This window comes from Callithrix jacchus, chromosome 7, assembly GCF_049354715.1.
Source record: "Callithrix jacchus isolate 240 chromosome 7, calJac240_pri, whole genome shotgun sequence".
Lineage (NCBI taxonomy): Eukaryota > Metazoa > Chordata > Mammalia > Primates > Cebidae > Callithrix > Callithrix jacchus.
Window position 1 is genome coordinate 70,188,887 of NC_133508.1, and position 22,471 is coordinate 70,211,357.

General features: G+C 45.9%; 1 protein-coding gene across 18 annotated transcripts in view; it reads right to left on the reverse strand.

The window, feature by feature from the left end:
* CSMD2 (CUB and Sushi multiple domains 2) overlaps positions 1–22,471 on the reverse strand; it is a 637,686-nt gene that overhangs the window by 94,101 nt on the left and 521,114 nt on the right. For all 18 annotated transcript variants that reach the window (XM_078331131.1, XM_078331136.1, XM_078331130.1 and 15 more), the window contains 9 exons: positions 16,798–16,893; positions 15,396–15,599; positions 14,871–14,995; positions 13,740–13,836; positions 12,553–12,657; positions 7,767–7,885; positions 7,174–7,243; positions 4,825–4,941; positions 1,359–1,568 (listed from right to left, as the gene is read on the reverse strand). In XM_078331131.1, coding sequence (XP_078187257.1) covers positions 1,359–1,568; positions 4,825–4,941; positions 7,174–7,243; positions 7,767–7,885; positions 12,553–12,657; positions 13,740–13,836; positions 14,871–14,995; positions 15,396–15,599; positions 16,798–16,893 — 1,143 coding nt within the window. The remainder of the gene's footprint in view (positions 1–1,358; positions 1,569–4,824; positions 4,942–7,173; positions 7,244–7,766; positions 7,886–12,552; positions 12,658–13,739; positions 13,837–14,870; positions 14,996–15,395; positions 15,600–16,797; positions 16,894–22,471) is intronic.

The window sequence follows — 22,471 nt, forward strand, 5'->3', positions numbered from 1 at the left end:
TATAGCTATAGCAATGTATATACTGAAAAATGGGTGAATATATATTGAATTGTTGAAATATATATTGAATTGTGTGTCTTTGCATAGGGTAGTGATAGGGTGGGATTATGGGAGAATTTCGACTTTCTATGATAGGTGTTAGGGCCTGAATATTTCTGTCCTCTCAAATTTCTATGTTAAAACCTAATCCTCAACGTGAGGGTATTTGGAGGCAGAGCTTTTGGTGGCCCACCCTCATAAATAGGATTAGTTCCCTTATAAATGAGGCCTGAGAGCTCCTTTGCCCTTTTCCACCACGTGAGGACATGCTGTCTATGAATGACAGCGTATCTTCATGCAGTGAGAAGATGCTGTCTATGAATGAGAAAGTGGGCCCTCACCAGACATGGAGTCTGCTGGCATTGTGATCTTGGACTTCCCAGCCCTCAGAACTGTGAGAAATAAATTTCTGTTTATAAGCCACTTGGCTTATGGCATTTCGTTACAGCAGCCAGAGCTAAAAATATGCTAACAAAATTATCTATAGTGTTTAGATTTTTTTTTCATAAACATGAATTAATATTGGGAAAAAAATCTAAAAATATTTTTAAAAATTCAGTAGAAGAATCTGGGGAAGGGGTTAGAACAAATGCTTCAGTCAGTCACAATAAGGGAAGCATCCAAGGGAGAAGTTGGGCTTACTCCGGAACACCATGTACAGCTGCATAGGTTGGGCACAATCTCCACATCCACAGATGACAGATAGCCCATGACACAGGGGAACCTGAGTGCAGATGGGGCTCTTCCCAGGGAATGTCCCAGAAGGAGTGGGGCCTGTCATGGAATTCCACCTCAGGGAGGTAGCGCTGTGGTGAGTGTGGTTGGGCCTCACAGGAAAACCTGCCTCTTATGCAAGGCTTAGAGGTACGCTTGGGACTGTTACTAGAATCCTCCATCCTGTCATAGGAAGAGCTTTGTTGAGAGTAATTGGGCTTGACATGCAGGAAGGACCCTAGGGAAGTAATTCAGCTTATTAAGCCTGGGGGGGCATGACCACTGGACACCTGGGGATGCCTGAGAAGGCACAGATGGGCCACTTGCCCAGGGAAAGCTGTACAGAGTGGGAGCCTCAGAGGGTGTTGTTGGGCCTGCCACTGTTGAAAAGGCTGTGGGAGAACTTAAACTACCAAATGGGGTTAGATGGCCTTGGGGGCTGGAGAGATTTGCCACCAAAAGGAAGCTTCCCTGGCTGGGCCTGCCACCCAACTCACCTCTTCCGGTGTTCTGTCTTCCCCACACATGGAAGGCTGGGAAGGTGGGTGGTTGGGACAAAAGATGGGGATAGAAAGAGAAGCAAATGCCGTGCTCCTTGTCCTTACCCTGATACTCCAGCTTGAATCCTGGCCGGTTCTGGGAGTGGTCGCTGTGGAAATACACGGTGGTTTCATGGGACGTGGAGAGGAGGGAGCTCGGAAGCTCGCTTCCACTGAATCTTCCCATCATGCGGCTGGTCTCATAGGGGCCATTCCGGATTTCTATGAAGTCGTGGTTGGGCTCGGTGGAGAAGTTCAGGAACTGGATGTGAGCTCCTGGGAGCAAGACAGAGGCAGACAGTGCCCAAAGCAACATAGTCCTGCCTCAAGTGTGCTGCCTCATGAAAGCATCTCCTGCCAGAGCTGTGAGTCCCTGCTACTGATTTCCCACCCAGCCAAGGCTTCCAGAACAGGCTTTGAGAATTGCCAGTCCAGCCAAGTCTCTCATCTTTGACAGGGCTGAACTTAAACGTGCATTATTCATTCAAAAATAAAGGTATCAGTCATTTCAGAGCTCTACTGGAGTTCATTTTATTTTACTGAAAACAAAGTTCAGGGTCAACATTTGTTCTAATTTATGATTCATATGTCCAATATCAGCATATAGTTTTGCTAGAATAAACTTTTTATTTAAAAACAACACTGGCCATACTTAATCAAAAGACATGATCTTCTATACTGCTGTTTTCTAGAGCTCTTATGATAATCTTCTAAGGCTTAGAAGTATACACTGTCCCCTCAGTTCCATAAAGAAGTCAAACGAAGTTTACACTTTAGGATCTTAGTGAGTTAATCAAGACCTTTTAGTGACCTGACAGGTTAAATACATCTAATTAAGTTCTTAATGTATGTATTAATATACTCTTCCAAGAACGAACCTGGAAACATTGATGTTTGTTTACTGATAAGACTTTTCCAGATAAAATCACTATGGAAAATGTTGTTGAAGAAATGTATTTACTGAGCATAGGAAAAGGCCCATGCTACATTGCTAATCATAAAAATCAGACGACAAAATAGTATTCTGGATACAATTCTAATTCTTGTATTATAAAATGCAGAAGAATATTAATTTGCTAAGAATATTTCCTGGGCATTTGCTGGACATCGGGGCTGTGCTAGGCATTGTACATGATGAGCAAGACCGAGAAGGTCCTTGTCTTCGTGAGGCTTATGTGGTAATGATGGAGGACTAAGCCATTACTGATTATTGCTGCATGATGAGATTATAGATGGATTTTCATTGTTAAAATTTGCTCATCTGTATTATCTAATTAGCTCAGAATAAGCACATTAGTCTATTTTTTTTTGCATCTGATCACTTAAAGAATAAAATGACTCAACATTTAACGTTGAAGACCTTTCATTTCCTGCCCTGTTCCATTCCCCTCCTTCCCTCCACAGAAGCAAACACATGAATTTGGAAGATATCCTTCCAGTTCATTGTTTTGGATTCTTAAATATGTATCTGGGTTTATGCGTTTTAAACATTTGCATAAATGATATTATACTGTACCTACATTCTTTATTTACATAATATTGTGGTTTTCAAGGTCTATCCGTGTTGATATACAAAAGTTTAGTTCATTCATTTTAACGGCATGTTAATTAATTCCATTTTATGAATTATCCAACCACGCAGTTCACGCCCCTACTAATGAACATGCAGATTGCTTCCAAGTTGCAGATAATTCTGTGATGAGCATCTTTGCACACATTATCTGAGGAATCTGTGCCTTCCATTCCACTGCCCATGCATCATCCCCTTATACAGGAGCACTGCCAGGTGCATGCCCACAGAAGGGGCTCTTTAAGGATGGCAGAATTTCTGACTTGAGCCCTGCAGAAAGAACTGGACTGTCATTGCCATCTAGTGGAGCAGCATGTAGCTGCAGCAGCTCTTTACACGCTGAGACCAGGTGCCTTAGGAACCTTGGCCTAATCCAACATTAACTTGAAAGCAAGGGATCTGGGGCCTCTGTGACTGGACCCAGCAGTAGGTTTCTTCCCTGCAGCCTGAATTAGCACCCAGAACTTAGAGATGAAAATGGTGGCTGACCATAAGGACTTACAGGGAAAGCCACCTCATTTAAATTTCTGTTTGCCTTTGGATGTTGCCCTCCCCATCTTCTATCATCTGGGTTCTGCCCCAAGACTGGATGCAGAGGTATAGGGTCTCCAAGATCCTCTTAATGTCTCAAAGTCTGGAGTCTCCTAAGGCTGCCGAGGGTGTCATTGCTTTGCACCCCGTTTCCTTCAGAAGATAGTACTAAACAGAAAATAACATCTTTCAGAGGGTCACCAGGCTCTCTCCTCCACTCCAACCAGATTTAGAGAAGGCCAGTTAGACTGCTTTCTCCCAAAGGTCCCTTCTCTAACCTCTAATCACACTCCAGGATGAAATGGGTGATCTTCATTTCTGAGGCTCACAGACTGGCATTCAGGGCTGTGTGGGCATAATCGTCTTGGGACATTTCATTCCCAGAAGCAGTGCAATGGCTTAGGCAAGACGACCCATGTGTACAGCCCATCAGTTCCATGTAAGCACAAAACCCTCATCCCGTCAACAGAGACGTTGGGGTTAAATGATATTCCCAGTGCATAATACCCGGATCACCAGCAATTAAATTTTGTATCCACACTGATGTCCTCCACACCCTGACAACCTCCCATGCCTGGCATAATCCAGCACCCCCACCCAAACAACAACAACAAAACCAAAAACCTTCCCAATACCTAGGCCAGCTGGAAGGTGCATATGAAGAATACAAACTCGATTTCACACTGACCTTGGCTTAATTTAATTAGGATGATAAATCAGACATCAGATTAAAAGTACAACTTGAGGTCCAATCTCTCTCTGTAAGACAGATTTTTCCCCTTTTTAAAAAAACCCATCCCTGAGTAATTTATTTTTAATTTTTAATATCAAGTGATACAGTGTTAGGTATAACCTGAGTGATTTCTCAATAACAGTCCTGGATTTTAGTTTATGGCTCAAGTAATAATAATGGCACCCCCTAAGATTTTTCTACCCCTATGTGTTTGTTCATCTCTGCCATTGGTCTTCACAATTGTATAAGAGGTCAACAGATGAGAAAATAGAGAGGCAGAGTGCTAAACAGACTTGGCTCAAAGTTGTGCTGGAGATTTTGGTGGACAGCAGTTTTTTTTTTCTTTTTGAGACCAAGTCTCACTCTGTCACCCAGACTGGAGTGCAGTGGCACGATCTCGGCTCACTGTAAACTCTGCCTCCCAGGTTCAAGTGATTCTTCTGCCTCAGCCTCCCCAGCAGCTGGGATTATGGGCATTCACCACTATACCCAGCTAATTCTTTTGTATTTTTAGTATAGGTGGGGTTTCACCATGTTGGCCAGGTTGGTCTCGAACTCCTGACCTCGTGATCTGCCCACCTTGGTCTCCCAAAGTGCTGGGATTATAGGCATGAGCCATCATGCCCAGCTGGACAGTGGTTTTAAGCTTAGGGGCCTGGGCATAAAGCCTGTCTCCTCTGGGGGTTGTAGAGACTTACCAAAGCCCACAGGCAGTGCTATTTTCCAGGAGCAGTCCATGTTACTGGGGTAGTTGCCTGGGAAGCCGGGGCTCAGGATCACCCCCTCCATCTCTTCCACTGTTCCCCCACACTGTGCTGTGACAGTAAGATGAGACAGGGGGTCAGAACAACATCAAGGGGCATACAGGGCCCTGCCAATGTTTGGAAGCTCCCTTCAAGCAGCAGTTTTTAAGCTTTCATGAGTCATAAAGCCCCTTGAGAATCCAAAGGAATCTTCTTAAAAGGCTATGTCCATGGGCAACATTCAGTATGTACATTCAGGCAGGCGGATGTATTCCAGGAGAAACTAAAGTCCACAAACCTAAGTTATGGACTCTTGACCTTGAGCATGCCCTTCACAGGTCAGTTCCCTGGTGATGATGTGCAGGAAAAGTGAAAGTTCTGTGCCAGAAGAAGTCCGACCATTTCTTACCCCATCCCCCAAATCTCCCTCTCCTCACTGCCCAATCCACTCTTTCAAGACTGCAGAGAAAGGATGAAGGAAGGGGACTGGCATACATCATGTCCCCACCCTATGCCCGGTACCATGCCAGGCTCTTCTCAAATATATATTCCAGAGGGCAGAGTGGCCAGCAGGGGAGGCTCACCATGAGCCCACCCTCAGAAAAGTGACTGTGATCAGCATTCCACAGGAGCCAACCACCAAGCAGTGACCCAAGGGCTTAGTTCAGAGTCATTTGAGGATGAGGGGCTGGGGCACCCCTGCAGTCTGGTCAGTCGACATCATTTCTTTTCTTTTGTATCTTATGAGGAAAGGTTTTGTGAACAGAAAGGGGCTAGCCTGTTTTAGAGACCCAGAGAAAGGATCGCAGAAGAGGGATTGGCAGGTCCAGGCAAGTGCTTTCTGGGGACAGGGCAGCTTGGCAAACAGACCCAAAAACAGTGCAGAGTGGGCTCCAGCCTTGACTGCCTGGGTCACAATCCCACCTTCATTTCTGCTGGGACCATGGGCAAGTTCGAAACCCTCCAGAACTTGGTTTCCCACAAGTGTAAAATGGAGCTAGTGACCGTCTAATGGGGTTGTTATGAGGTCACAGCAGAAGGGGCTGCATTTTACTTGGGACAAGGCTGGCACATGTAGAAAACCCCTAATGAACAGCAGCTGCCGTTAAATGAATTGTTTCCTTGGCAAGGTCTTTGTAGTCTCTAACGGGGAAAATGTCCTGGGTTAACCATTCACATTTCTGACCTGCTCCACATATGCCTAGGCCCTATGCCCTGGTGAAACCACAGAAGAGAAATGCCAGTGTGCCTGAGTGTCACTCCCTCAACTCCATGCACTTCCTACCCCTAGGTCAGCCTTGAGGAGCACTTCACAGTCTACTGGGCACCAGAGAACCTAAGGTTTCCATTCCTGACTCTGCCACTTCCTTTTTAATCCTAAAAGACTGGGAGTTCCTGTTTGCAAACTGAGGGTAATAAAACCTCCCCTGAAGGGCTGAAGAAATCTGAAGAAATATGAAGCTCCGTGCCTAGCATATAGTAGATACTAAATAAATATGCTTTTCTTCCTTGCCTAACTGGACCAGAAGCTTCTGATGGGGAGATGCTGTCTTTTCTTGTGTCTGCCCATCACTGCTGTAGCGCAGGGTAAGGAATGAAGCCAAATCCTTGTTTCACACATAACTCTCAGCATTTCTTTCTTTTTTTCTTTTTCGTTTTTTGCTCTGTCACCCAGGCTGGGGTGCAATCTCAGCTCACTGCAACTTCCGCCTCCCAGGTTCAAGTGATTCTCCTGCCTCAGCCTCCCAAGTAGCTGAAATTACAGGTGTGTGCCACCACATCTGCCCAATTTTTGTATTTTTAGTAGAGATGGGGTTTTACCATGTTAGCCAGGCTGGTCTTGAACCCCTGACCTCAAGTGATCCACCCACCTCAGCCTCCCAAAGTGCTGGGATTACAGGCATGAGCCACTGCACCAGGCCACCCTCAGCATTTCTTTATTAGATTTGTCTGTTTGTCCCACAAGAAGTCACAGGGGGAAGCCCAAAGTGCCTAGAAATTCCATCCTGGAAATTCCATCTGACTCCATTGATAATCTGGAGTCAGACCGGTCATCATCATGTTTTCAAATGGGCAAACCTCCTGTACCTTTTCATTTGGTGGGGCAGAGGTTTCCAAAAGTCATGACAGTGTTAAGTGGGAGTTTGAGATTATGAAAACATCAGTTTAAAACTGCTGACTTGGAACAAACCCAGAATATCAAACGTTCTTCTGATTTGAACTTGAACTTGATGGTACACCACTGAGCTAGGATCCCTGGGAGAAAATGGGTTGGAATGAGTTGTAAAGTCTGGGCTCTCTTACCAATACAGAGTGGAGGAGGGTAGTTCCATCGCCGCACGGTTCCAGGCATGCAGGAGATGTGGGCGTGGCCCTGGAGGAATCAGGAACAGGGGTGGGCTAGCTGTCCCCATGGGCACAATTCTATGTACAACCAGGGGCCATACAGGGGTCTGGGTCAGGGGCCTCATGTTAAGGAACAAGGTACACAAAGACACACAGATCCACTGTGGGATGGGAGTAAGGCAGAGGGAGAGAGAATTTGGGGAAGGACAATTATTAACAATCATTACTAAAGAATTCTCATTACTAGAAGTTTCCTTGTGAGATTCCTTTAATTACTAAATTCCCTGATGGCCTTCAAAGGGAAATTAAATTTCCCTAAAGCCGAATCAAACCCAACTTTGCAGGAACACATTGGAGGCTGGCTTGTGCCAAATTGTTAAAGTCAGCAGAGTTTGTCTTTTGCATGAACAGCTCCAGGAGAGGATAATGGTACCTGGGGGACCTGAGGGCTGCTCCCTGTTCTTCGGTGACTATAGCTCTGCTGGTGCAAGGTGGGCCAACCACATCTCAGGGGATACCGGTTTCCTGCTCTAGGGTGTCAGGGGAGGTACCTGGAGGGCATATCCCGGCTCACACTGGAAAGAGACCACATCATTCACCAAGTAGCGCTCGCCAGTCTTCACCCCATTACTGGGCACAGCAGGTTCAGGACAACTGCTCAGGCCCACCGCTAGACAAGACAGAGACAGAAGGAAAGGAGAATGGGCTAGCCCAGCAGGTCAATGCGGTGGTAGGCTGGGGCGATGCTGGTGGCAGGGAGCAGGGGTGCCTCTAATTTGTGCTTTTGCTCATCCTGTAGGCTAGTTCTTCCCAACTCTCTTCACCTTACAGCACACAGAGAAAAACAGAGTATTTACACAGCAGAGAGGTTCAACAGATCAAAGCCCCTTGGGGAAGGAGGGATCCCAGGGGATGCTGGCTGTCCTGTCCACCCACTGAGTTCTTAGCTAGGGAGCTTAGCTAAGGAGATTTCTCTGCATGGACCCCTCCCACATCCCTCCTACTTTCTACTTTTAACTCCCCTCTGTCTTCCTTATCCTAAGGAGACAGACCCTGTGGGCTAAGAGGGAGGGGCTAAAAGAGAGAGAGCTCCCTGGGGAGAGAGAGAGAGGGAGAGGAGACACACACACACACACACACACACACACACACACAGAGAGAGAGAGAGAGAGAGAGAGAGGAGAGAGAGAGAGAGAGAGAGAGAGGAGAGAGAGAGAGAGAGAGAGGAGAGAGAGAGAGAGAGAGAGAGAGAGAGAGAGAGAGAGAGAGAGAGAGAGAGAGAGAGAGAGAGAAAGGCAAGAAGGAAGGAGAGCAGGGAGGGACATCTCAGCGATGCTCAGGAGCTCAGTTAAAGTCTGACTTTCCAAGACTCTGAGAAAAGTTTGCCAGCAGATAAAACTCTCCACAGCCTTCTCCCTCCTGTTGTGTTTTCAAGGTCAGGCCAGCCCCTTTCCAGGAGCAGCACTGGTGGCCTCTCACACTTCACCTCACTCAGCACCAGCCCCACTAAAGCTCTCCCTCATTCCCTACTTATAACCCAAGCCACTGCTAGTCCAGTCTGCCCTGCATTCGCAGGCAACTTGTGTGGCTTAAAATCTCTCCTTGAATCATGGGACTTCTTTGCTCAGTGATTTGAAGAAGGTCCTCATGGCCTATCATATGGAATCCAACTTTCTCATCCTGTTCTAAGGACTTTCATGACCTTGGCCTGGTCCCCTTTCAAGATCACCCCCACGGGATCTCAAATGCGCTCTTTTTTTTTGACTTTTTGAATTCAACCTGTGTCCATGTATTCCTCATGACATGCCTGGAATTGCATATAATGTTTTGCTGGACATCCAGCTTAATCTTCCTCCTCCTCCTTTCTGCCTGTCCATACCATCATCCCAAGAGAAGCACTCACTGAGCACTTCCCACGAGCAAGGTTGGGGCTCGTGGGTGTGGGCATACCCTCATACCCTTCAAGCAGGTCTTCACATCCCATTTCACAGATAAGGACCCAGGCCAAGGGAGGCCCTGAAACATATCCTTAGTCAGCCACAGACCCAGGATTCAGACCAAGTCCAGTCTGACCCTAGGTCTGCCAAGTGGAGCCTAAGCCCTGAGGCCAGATGAGCTCCTATCTGACTCTATCCCCTGCTCTCCTTGCCTCCCCTCCTAAAATCGTCCTCATCCTGCTTTGAATCCCTCCCTGGCTGCCTTCCATATAGCAAATGGGAATGTAGCATTTCCCAGCAGGGGGCTTTCTGCCTCTCCTGTGCCCTGCAGGACTCCATGTATAGGTGCAGGCACTTCAGATGCACTAATACGTTTCTGTGTCTTGCAGGACTGGATCTGGAGGGCACTTCTCCAGAGGCAAGGGCCAGAAGACTTAGGAGGAGGCAGAGAGGTAGCTGTAAACTGAATTCTCCACCAACTCTAAAGTGGTTTTCTTCACCAAGGTGGCAGAACGGGGAGGATGGCAGACTGTGTATCTGGGTGGCATGGCCCAGACAGCATGGGAGATAGCAGCCTTGGCCCTTCTGGAGGCTCCCTTGGGGGATACAGGCTCCCTAAGGATCCCACATGTACCCAGTGCCTGCAGGCAGCTGGGGGGCTTATGGAAAAAAAAACAGGGAAGGACCAGTCAGCCTAGACCACTAGCCACCAGCCCATCTCCCATGAGGCAGCTGATGAGTCCTCAAGCCACATTCAAAGATGAAACTCTGATAACTACCTGTGCTTTTTTTCTTCTGAGGGAAAGTCACATATAACAATATGCACAAATTATGCATAATCAAGTAAACATTGTAATCTTGAGCGTACATGTGCTGAGTTTTGGCAAATGTCTGTACCTTTATAACCCAAACATCTGCCAGAACCACAGAATGTTGCTATCACTCTGGAAATTCCTTCACACTCTTCCCAGGGAATTCCTGCCCTACATGTGCTTTTAAGATGTAAGTGTGATATCTGGAAATGAGAGCTCTTTGAGCCTTATCCAAAAATTCTAGCAGCTGAGACAAAAGACCCCAAGGACAAGCATTAAAAAAAACCATCAAACTGAATTTCAAGAGCGTCATCTGTCATCTTGTCTATTTCTCCCCCTTCCTCTCCACACTGCAAGTAGAACAAAACTGACTATCTAGTGGGGTGGTCGCAAGTAAGAAGATCTACTTACTGGAAAGCCCTGTCCAGTGGTGGACAGAAGAAGAGCAGAATGAGAACAAAAAGCGTTGTAGGAAGAAAAATGGAATGGGAGAAAGACGAGGCCAAAGAGAAGAACAGAGGGACATATAGAAAAATCCATTCTAATTTCTCTTATGCTGCACAGACTTTTATTTAAGCCATGATTACAACAAAGAAAAAATTATTTTTTTATCATATGTAATTTATTACTTTTGAAAGCATATTGCTCCATTTCCATTTAAATTCAATAAACGTTAATTATGAATCATAGCAGTGGATACGACTTTTCAGTACCCTTCAAAGCCATTTGCCTCTACAATAGCAGTTAATTCTCTATCGTCTGTGAGTTCTTTATGGATTATTCTGCAAAATAAAATATAACTACAGGGCCCTGGCTCTTAGGAATTCCAGTCTCCAAATACCAACAGAAAGCTCTTTTTCCCCTAGCTCTTCCCATAAGGTGGGGACAACACATGAAACGGTAGCTACTGAAAAAACTTCCAGTTTCCTTGGGCAAAGAAAATTGAGAAGAGGTGGATTTTGCCTGGGAACGAGGCAGTAGAAGGGCAAAGTCCTGTAGGAAGAATACGTGTCTTTGGAAGGAGGAAGAACAGAGAAGATTCTAGGGAAGATTTAAGAACTCAAACCACTGGTTAGAGAAACAAAACTGGAGAGAACAGAGAAGAAGGGGTAAAAGGAAAAAATGTGATTTAGTCAAGAAACCCAGGATGTTTCACTCCACCAGGATGGTGAAGCCTTAGACATCTGCTGGGAGGAGTCTCAGAGGTCCCTGTCCAACCCTGTACCCTGTAGGGTCTGCTTCTAGTTGTCCTGGGTCTTCCTGTTTTTTTTGTTTTCCAGGTGCATGCTTCAGTTCTTTCAGGTGATAAGCATCCTGGAATCCATTTAATTCTTTCCAAAGCAGCTGACTAAAGTTCATTTTTTTTTCACAACCCAGATGGGCATGTGTATAATGTACAGTTCTGACCCAATCAGGCATCTAGCACCAAGTGGATCTTCCTTCTGCACAGGCTCATGCTGTCACAGATGGTCAAGCCCACCATGCCTTCCCGCATTTTTCACTTCTCATTCCAAACCTAACTCAGGCACCCTCTTCTGCAAAGCCTTACCTGGCTGACTTTAGCTCCTTCCCTTTGCACTTTCTTAGCATCTCAGGTTTCACTAAAATGACCATGTCCATGTCCATCTCTCCCTCTAGATGTTGTGCTTTTGAAGGGAGGGGCCTTGTCTTATTCACCTTTGTTCTGTGGGGACCTAACACAGGGCATGGCTCATTGCAGGTGCTCAACGTTTCTTCATGACATTTGCATCTCTACCCGCCCACAGAATTGACCATTCTCTCCCTTGAATCACTTCTCTACCATCTAGAACCATCGATGAGAGTACCTGTAATGCTGTCATGCACTTCTTTGTCTACGTGTCTACCTGTCTCCAACCCCAACCCATCTTAATCTTTCCCAATCCTGGCAAAACCCAGCACAGCACCTGGCATGCTGTAAATGCTCAATAAGTCTTTGCTGAATAGTAGTGTAACAAATGCTGCTGCCTATCTATTCCTTCCTGTACCCAGTGGAGAAAGGGGGTGGGGCGGGCTGTCCTAGTATACAGCCAGTTTCCCTAGAAACCTCTTTCTTTGTTCCCCAGAAGGCACATCCACAAATCTTTTTCTGTTTAGAGTATTTAGTAGTGACCACTTAGGGATGCCAGAAGCCAGGATGTAAGGGTTTGAGCTTGCAGTGGGAAATCTGTAAACAATGAATGAGGGATCCAATGAGGGGAGGAACTTCAAAAATAATCACATCATAGAACTAGGAGTTAGAGAGGCCAGGTTTTAGAACTGGGGGAGGAAAGCACAATTTTCTTACACCCCAATTATTTTCTGGGATCTCGGCCAACACAAGTCCCCTTTCCATTCCTGGTGTGGATACTGAGCAGGCATATAGGTTTTTAAATAACAAACACTTGGATGAGAACTCAGCCTTGAGGAGGTTCCAGACCTTCTCTGGGCTTTAGCATCCTCACCCAGGCTTGTGGGAAGGCTTAATTGGGATGGACAATATGCAGCTCCAATATAACCCTTGCTCAGAAGGGACTCGCTGTTAGGTCCCACCTTGAACCCTGTACACAGCCAAGACCCCGGATTCTCACTTTTGTACTCCAAGTGGAAGCCAGCTGCAGACACGCTGATATCTGAGTAGAAATGAAGGTAGAGCTGGTTGGAGGTGCTGTTCAGAAGGGCAGGCACGGTTGTTCCTATGGCAAGGACACCAGGGGTTAAGTTTGGCTCCTCCAAGCCCTTGCAGTCTTCCCCATTCCTTTGGATTTTGCTACCTGCTAACATTCTGCTACCAAGGCCCCCAGATGTCCCCAATTATGAAACTCACTAAATGACAGATTAGCACCCCTCAGAGGGCTAGGTCTCCAATGGTTGAGGGAGAGGAAATGCCAATCGGCTTCTTGTAAGATGAGCAGTGGCAGAGCCTTGTGCTCGCAGGAGGGTGAGCTATGAGTTGGATCTCCTCCTAGCCATCTTCAGGGTAACTCTGACCTGTATCATTCTCTGGGCAGTCCTGCAGTGCGGACAGTTTATCTGAAGCATGCGACTCCTCTTTATCTCTTGGCTGCCTAGAGTTCTAGGCCTAAAAGATTAGATCATTACCCTGGCCACTGGGCATAGCTATACACCACACTCAGTCAGAAGTCCATTACTAGAAGGGCAAAATGGTGTTGCCACTTTGGAAAACAGAAAGTTCCTCCAAATGTTAAACACAGAGTTCCCATATGACTCAGCAATTCCATTCCTAGGTATATAAGAGAAGTGACAACATGTTTTTACACAAAGACTTATGCATGAGCATTATTCATAACAGCACAAAAGTGGAAACAAGTCACTGACTGATGAATAGACACAGAAAATATGCTCTGTCCTTACAACGAAGTGCTGATCCATACTGTGACTTGGTGACCTTGGAAAACATCATGTTAAGTGAAAGAAGCCAAACACAGAAGGTGTCCATTTATATGAAATGCCCAGAATAGGCAAATCCATAGAGATAGAAAGTAGATTACTGGTTACTAGAGGTTAAGGGTGGGCTGGGGAGGGGAGTACAAATGGGTACCTTGTTTATTTTGGGGTGGTCTAAATATTCTGGGATTAGATAGTAGTGATGGTTGTAGGACCTTTCTAATCTACTGAAAACCATGACACGTCCACTTGAAAATGGTGAATTTCATGGAATATGAATTATACCTCAATAGTAATGATGATAACAATGTTTATGATGATGAATTCTAGCACTACCTTCGAAATTGAAGCCCCTGAAAACCCAGCTTACCTGAAAAACTTCCCAGCATGGTTACTGTGTTATCAGCACCATCAAACACTTCCAGGGAGTCCCAGTTCTGCTCTGTGACGAAACTGATGACTTGGATCTGTGAAGGCAGAAGATTGAGTTGTTGGTTAGGCAGCCTGCGTCCCTCCATCCTTCTCTGCTTTCCCTTTCTGTCCTTCCCATAGTTAATTCAATTTGTTGAGACTCTACTCTGGGCCTAACATGGTGCTAGCCCTTCCAGTAAAAGTAAGATGCAGCCCTCACTCCTAGAGCTCCTTGTCCAGTGGGGAAGACAGACATGAAAAAAATGATTAGAAGATAGTGGGATACTTTGCAAGGCAGAGAATGGGGAAAAGAAATTCCAGGAAGTGGGGAGATAGTCTGACTGGCCTTCTCCTCATCTCTGGAACATTCCTTGGATTTCCCTACTTTCCTGCCTTGATCGCATCAGATGTCCTGCAGCAATGAGCCTGTAACTCACTCCTGCCTGGATCTGTCTGCTGGAGTCCCAGTTGCTGCCTCTCTGCTGGCCTTGCAGGCTCCTGACCCTCTTCCCTGCCTTAGCACCAATGCTGGGGCCTCCTTTTGCCTGGCTCTTAGCTCTGGCACCAGTTATGCCCCCAGTTCAGCCTCTACGGCTCAGGCTATGCGTGGTTCCCTAGGTGTGTGCCTGGGGGTTCTCTGTGCTTCAGCTGCGCTGGGTGGTTTGCTCTTTGTTCTCATCAGCAATGCCTCCCCTTCTAACCCTCACAATCTTAAGAAAATCTGTAGCCATTAGAGAAACAACTTCTATGAATCCTCCCCACACTTCAGATTCCAGCTCCAGCCCCATTCCTTCTTTTAGTCTCTGCTCCTGGCCAGGGCCAATGCCCACCTCTCCTCCTTCCTGCACCATCTGACTCCCGCTGCATGCCTCTGAAGCTCTTGGGGCCTGGGAGCTGCTGTGTTTTCTGTGTGGTGCCACATTTCCACACTGGGACTAAGCATCCTTAGCTGCAGGGGCAGGGACAGGGCTGATATGTCTCCTCCTGGCTCAGGCCTTGGTAACAGTCAGCACCTGCGGTTGGCCACCTGTGAGCAGTTACCTGTGAGCAGGCGGCCACCTGCCCGACCAAGGCATCTCCTTGCCCTTACCTGGATGCCAGCACCTTCAGGGACCACGATCTTCCACACACAGTTGAGGCTGTTGAGGTATGGCTCCGGGAAGCCAGGGGACAGGATGGTGCCCCTGCGCTCAGTGAGGTTGCCTCCACACGGCACTGGGAGGAGAGGCCGTCGGGTCAGAGGCTTTGCAGCCTCCCTTGGGAGCCTCCCCAAGCGGACTCCTCCGTCAGGTCCTCCAGCCACTGCTTGTCCTCCTCCCCATGGGGGTGTGTCCCTCATGTCTCCAGTCCTGCCTTCTCCATGGCCTCTTTCCATACAACCCTCTTCGGGGCCCTGGGCCGCCCTCCTCTCTCCACGTGTGCCCCATCCCCAGCACCCCAGCTCTTTTCGCACCACCCACAGCGCCGAGAAACTGGGGGAGACTGGGACATGCCACCTCAGTCATGCGCTGGGAAGTGGCTGCTGTGTGCTGTGGAGCATCGCTGGGGCTGGCTGTCTCCCCCAGGGAGAAAGGACTACGTGCTGGCCTCCCCCACCCAGGTACTGGTTACTCACCCACACACGTAGGGGCCGAGACGTTCCACTGGGCCAAGGCCCCAGGCACAGGGAGGCACTCGATCTCTGGCGACCCCTGCAGGGCATAGCCGGAGTTGCATTCGAAGCGGACGATGGCCCCCACCGAGAAGTCACTGCCCAGTCTCTTGCCATATCGGGGTTCCGGCACAGAGCTGCACTGCGTGGCGCTGGTTCGGGGCACCGCTGCGGGGGACAAGGGCACTGAGGGGCAAGCCTCACCCCTCCAGAAACTGGCCCAGGGATGGACACACAACGGGACTGGAACGAAGACCGTCTGGATGAAAGAAAACCTGAGAGGCTCTGGGCGCTCTCCCTTAGGGAGGGGCTCGAGGGCTAACTAGGAGGATACCTGATATAAAGCACGGGAGGCAGAGTGGTGGACCTCCCACCTTAGGCCCACTGTTGTTCTTTGCCTTCCCAATGATGCCCCTCACTCATCAGGGTCCCACGTTCCCTAGCAAGGAAAATGGGCCTTCCTCCTCAGGGCCTTTATCCAGCCTCTGTCCTGTCTTCCCCATGTATCTTAAGATACTTCCCAGGGTCCTGCCCTCCATGACCCCAGTCTTCCCTCCCCTGCTGCACACATGGCCGATGAATCCCTTTCACCCAGGCCCCGGGATGGCCTTCTCTGTGGCAGGATCACCCTGGCACAGGGAAACGGAGTGCATCCTGGGCAGAGTCGAATGAGCAGGACCATGCTTATAACCTGGGCCCTACAGAAGTGGATGTTCTCCTGGGCAAGTGGAGGTTGGAGCCTGGGGGTGAAAGCCAGGATGTTCCCAACTGCCTTTCTGGGCCAGTAAGGAAGGGAACTAATACTAACTGGCTACTCAGTGCCAGCTACTTCCCCAAATTCTCTCTTAATCCTATCAGCAAGGCATTGTGATTGCCCTCTTCCTACAGCTGAGCAAACAGGCTCTGAGACCTGGAGTAGCTGGAGCCTAACTAGCAGGTGAGGAGGTGGGATGCAAATCCATGTCTACGGCACTTCAAAGCCTGCGTTTTTCCCACACCTTTGCTGTGCCTGGCAGACAAAACCAAACTCCAGGGGAGTCTAGGTCAGAGGTCTGGGCTGGTCTCCTCAGTGCCGTCTGGACCACACCAGACAATGGGTGGGGTGGGGAAGGGGAAGAAATGAGCTTCCCATGTCTGATTTCCTTCCTCATTGAACATAATTCTTGGTCTAAGAAATGTCTGCTGAGTAAGCAAATGTATAAAATTCAACTGAATTTCAGGGAATTGCCCTACAAACTAGTAACTCCCCCCAAACACCCTGAGAAAGAGACTCAGACTAGAGGTCAAAGACCCCTGTTCCTTCAGTCACCGAGTCCCTTAAGAACTGAGATCACGTTCCCACCTCCGGCATCCATGTCCTCCATACCTTGGTAGACAAAGTGGAAGCCTCTGGCTGGTGCTTGGCCTTTGGCACTGAACTTAATGAGAACTTGATTGGAGGTGGCCAAGGGCAGTGACTCTCCTGCCGAGATAAGGGGCAAGGAGGAGAGAACAGTGAGTCCAGCAGGTGGGCCCAGAAGATAAAATCCTGACCAGGAATGAGGGGCTGCCAGTACGCCATGCAGCAATTCCTTCCACAATCCAGGCCTTCCTCAAATAAAATCTCACATTTTTTTTACTGCACTTTACAATTTAAAATTTATAGAAAGCTTTTTGATACACGATCTTAACTCGACCTGTGGTCACTGTGAAGTTGGCATGACAGAGTTCAGTACCCTCATTTAATAAAGAAAGAGAGGCCCAGAAATATTAAATGACCTGCTGGAAAGCATAAAGCTGCTAAAGATGTGTGGAGCAACAGGGATGGAGGGAGGGGCTGTCACCAAGCCCACTGACTGGTGGTTTACTTGGAAAACTTACATCAATCTGATTAAAAAAAAATAGCAATGGTTTCTGGGAAGGAGGATGATGTGATCATCGGGGAGCAACGGGCCTTTCCCAGACACGCTCCCACCATCCTGTGAAATGAACGATAACCAGAACAATGGTGTAATTTATTGCTCAGACTAGAACACTTTTGAGAGTCAAAGAAAGTGCTATCAATAGTTATGCTGGCACTGTCCCAGGCAAACCGGGAGATACTGTTGCTGGCCAATAACACACAAACCGGGGGGAAACCTGCATGGGCACAGGAAGCCAGGGGAGGCTGACAGCCTTTGTAGCAGAAGGCGAAGGTACATCTTCTGCTTGTGAGGTACAGATGGGTCAGCAGAGAGACAGCACCAACTAGACCTGCAGTCAATTAGTGTAGTCACCATGCTGGGGAAGTCCAAGGGGAACATGGGTGGAGGCAGTGGCATGGCTACCCTGCATGCTGCCCCCCTGCAGTGTTAGGGACCCCTGAGAAGGGCTGCTGACCCTAAATGATTCCTATTCTCAGGAGGGAAGTAGGGATTACAGAGAACCAGGCTATATCCCCACTACAGTGAGGGCTAGAGTTGGGACCCACAAAGGAGCTACCGGGAGGTCCACCAGTACTTCCAGGAAGCTCATGTGATGCAACCAACATGGGAGCAGAGAGCCTTTTGCAAAGCAGGCTTAGATGTACATGTGACCCAGATGGCTGATCCTGGCTAGGAGTCATTGTCCCAGCTGAAAGTTATTGCCCCAGCTAACATGTAGCTGACAAAGCAGAAAGAAACTCATGAAGACAAAGTCTTCCTTTGTTATCACTGCTATCTCCAACTCCTCCTCCCGATGGGTATGAGCAGAGTGAAACTCAATTTTTCTATCTGGCCTGACAGAGGTGGATAAGGACCCTACGAGCTCTCATAGAACCCATGTCAACTTCAGCCCTGAAGGCACACAGGCCTCCCTCTTCAAGGGAGAGCAGATAGGAAAATCACTGGACATTAAAAAAAAGAAAGTCAAAGTTTTGAGGAAGGAGATCACTCTGGGAAGTCCAAGCAAACACTTTATGTGAACCACAACCAAGAAGAGGCAAAACTCTCAGCAGATGTTCAGCCCTGGTTGTCATGAGATTAAATCTAGCATTGCATCTGTGAAGTTGGAGGAAGAAGGATCTAAGATCAATAAAGGCTGCAAAGAGATGAGAAATGCTAGTGCAAGCAGCTGGATTCCACAGAAACTGAACAGTGGAATGGAGATGAAATTTGGGAAATTCTCTCAGAATCCACAGAAAAAGGATAAAGAGATTAAAATACTGAGAGAAATGACAAGTGACATGAAAGATGAAAAAAAATTCATATGCATATATCAAGGAATTCCAGAAAGAGAAGACAGAGAAACTAAAGGAGAAAAAAATCATTTAAGGCCAGGTGTGGTGGCTCACATCTGTAATGCCAGCACTTTGGGAAGCTGAGGTGGGCGGATCACCTGAGGTCAGGAGTTTGTGACCAACTTGGCTAACATGGTGAAAACCCATCTCTACTAAACACACAAAAATTAGCTGGACGTGATGATGTGCACCTACAGTCCCAGATACTTGTGAGGCTGAGGGAGGAGAATCCCTTGAGCCTGGGAGGTGGAGGGTGCAGTGAGCTGAGATTGTGCCACTGCACTCCAACCTGGGCAACTGAGTAAGACTCGGTCCCCCACCAAAAAAAAAAAATCATTTAAGAAAGAAGACACTTAAAAAAAAAAAAAATGAAGAAGACACTTTTCCTAAGATGTGAGGTTCAGACTGAAGTATTTGCCATGTGCAAGATAGAATTAGTGAAAAGAGATTTCACAACACATCCTAGTGGGCTTTTTAATTTTTTTTAAAAAAGGAAAATCATATAGACAAAAAAGCACAGGTTACTTATAAGGACAAAGAATCATGTTAGACTCCAATTGTCTGTAACAGTAAATGTTGGAATAGCGTGGAACAATTACTGCAGTTTTGAAAGATAAAGTGTGACCCATAATTTGATTTGCAATCAAGTTGTCATTTATATCCTACGTCAAAAGGAAAGCATTCTTATATATGCATGTGACAGAAAGTATGAAAGTACTGCAGTTATGAGCCCTACTGAAAAAAAACCCAAAACTGAAGTAGAGAATTCAAGGCCCAGAGGGGATAAATACAACTAGAAAAGTAAAATAACTGTTGTCAATGAGCTAACAAAACAAAATGCAAATGCAAAAATTTGCTTTTGGGGAAGAAGTCCACAATTTAAAAAATTACTATAACATTAGTATAAAAGTCCAAATACAACAAGAAAAACTTGAAAATTAGAAATGGGTTAGGTATGTATGGAAAAGCGAGAAAGCACAAGCAAAATAAAAGCAACATGAACAGAAGCCCAGAAAAAACAATACATGATGGCAGATGTCAGACCAAATAGTTCACTTGTGCAATAAACAAGTCAACTTCCTTTTAAAAGAAAAAGACTTGGAGAAAATGAGAGAAGATACATCAGGGAAACAGATAGAAAAATTGCTAGAAATACAAGAAGACAACAAAATATCATAATTGCAGTGGGAGATACTTAATTTTTTATTTTTGAGACATCCACAATCATTGATGCACCAAATAGAAAAACGAAATGAAGACTGTTGAGTAGTGGCCATTAAGCTCCCCTCCCCCAACACAACTCAGGGACAGGGACATAGTTCACTCCCATCAATACCAATGGCTCATTATCAGTGTTTCTCTAAACGAGGAATAAGGGACTCTCTGAATATACTGATATTGATATCTACAGGTTTTTTTTTCTTTTTTCTTTTTGAGACAGAGTCTTGCTCTGTTGCCCAGGCAGGAGTGCAATGGCATGATCTCAGCTCACTGCTACCTCCGTTTCCCGGGTTCAAGTGATTCTTCTGCCTCAGCCTCCGGAGTAGCTGAGATTACAGGTGCCCACCACCACACCCAGCTAATTTTTGTATTTTTAATAGAGACGGGATTTCACTGTAATCCCTGCACTTTGGGAGACTGAGATGGGTGGATCACCTGAGGTCAGGCGTTTGATATCTACAGGTCTTATACATCTCTCTCTCCCTCTTTCTCCTTGTCTCCCTCCCCTCCTCCCTCCTTCCCTCCCTCCCCCTCTCCTTCCCTCTCTCCTTCTCTCCCTTCCTCCTTTCCTTCTTCTATTGGTCCTATACACCTATATCTATATCCATATTTATATCTACATGTCTTAAATGTAGACCACTCTCTCTCTCTTTACCTGAAGATCCTTTACCTACACCTCTAAATCTATAGCTATCTGTCTATCTATCTATCTATCTATCAATTAAGAGGTTTTGAAAAGGCATCCTACTCCAGGAGTTCCTGATTTACACTCTTGTCTGAGTGTGTGTGAGGTGGTGGTCACAAAAAAATCATTTGGTTGAGAAGCACTGATATAATAGATTTGAACAACAAAATTAAGTAAGATTGATTTAATGGCAATTACAAAACTCATTTACTCCTAACTCTAACTTTAAGAGGTAGGACTCTTACTCTTTGCATTTTACAGAGGAGGAAACCAAAGCTCAGAGCAGTCAAGTATTGTGCCTTAAGTCACCTAGCAAGCAAACAGGAGAGCTAAGAAGAGTGTGATTGGGGTCCAAAGTGGCTCCCGCCGGAGGTCGTGGCGCTTGTGAAGGTGAGGTCATGAGTTCAAGGCTATCCTGAGCAACCTTATAAGCTCAAACTGATTGGCAAAAAAAAAAAAAAAAAAAGAAGAGTGTGATCGTAGAACCTGAGCTCATTCGTCCTACTTCTCTACCCTACAGAGAGAATGCACATCCTTCTTACATATTTATAGAAAACTAAAAAAAAAAAAGATCCTCGACTACTGAGAGGGTCTCAATTAATTCCCAAAGAAGAAATGGTATAGGCCACATTCTCTCACCACATGACAATAAAAATAGAAATTAACACACAAACTTAATGCAACAAGAAGGAAATCTATATTCTTAGGGGAAAAGAAAAGATATTCTTAGCCAACTTTTGGGCAAATAGAGTAAACACCACCATGGTGAACTATTTAGAAAGTAATGATGAACACAGTATATATCAAAATTTACGGCATGAAGCCAAAACTATGCTTGGAGGTGAATACATTAATGTGAACATGTTCTTTATTACACAGAGAAAATAATGAATAGGGCTCTCAATTTAAGAAGTTAGAACAAGAACAACATAATCGGAAGAAAAATACTAAGAGGGAAATGATGAAATTAAAAGGCAGAGATTAATCAAATAATAACAGCAAATTCTGCAGAATAATTGATAAATTGCAGCAATAAAAATTAAAAAACAAACCCAAAAAACACAAAACCCCTGAGGAAAAGGGGGATGATGAATGCACGATGCAGCATAGGAATCGTGCTGGAATGTCACCTCTAATACGAAGCAGGGTAAACATCACCAGAGTTCATTATGTGAATTGTGGTACTAAATGTAAAGACAATTATGAAATGGGTTTTTAAACTCAAAGATAAAATATCAACATTGATATTAGAGTAATATCCCTGAATAGACCAATAATCATGGAAGAAAATAAAAGCCACTGAAAAGGAGGAGATAAAATAATGAGACAAATTTATTTGCAGATGATATTACTTCTTGCCTAGAGGAGCCAGGAGAATTAGCTGGCAGTGTAAGCAATATTATGAAGAGTCCAACGACTTTACAAAGCAAACATGCCAAAAATGCCGGTCTCTGAATATACTAGCAAAGACCAGCTAGAAAATGTATCGGGGGAAAAAGACCCATTTATGACAGCAACAAAAACCTCCATAAAATATCTAGGAATAAAGTTAACAAAAAATGCACACTGCCTAAATAAAAATTATTGCAGTGTCCCAGGGCTACAGAAGATAAACAATGGGGAGACATAATGTGTTCCTGGACAAGAAGAAGAGTTAATGTTATAAACATATGAGTTCGTCCTAATTTAACGTGTAAGTTTTATTAAACCCCAGTCAAGATTTTGATGCAATGTTTTTAACTTTTCAAAATATTTCTAAATAATTTTGGGGGCAAAAGTAAGCAACAACAGTCAATACAAATTCAAAACAAAGAATGGCTATGGGGACTTAGTGTACCATGTGTTTAAAATTATTATATTGTAAACACTATTATAGTGTTACAATAATTAAAACTG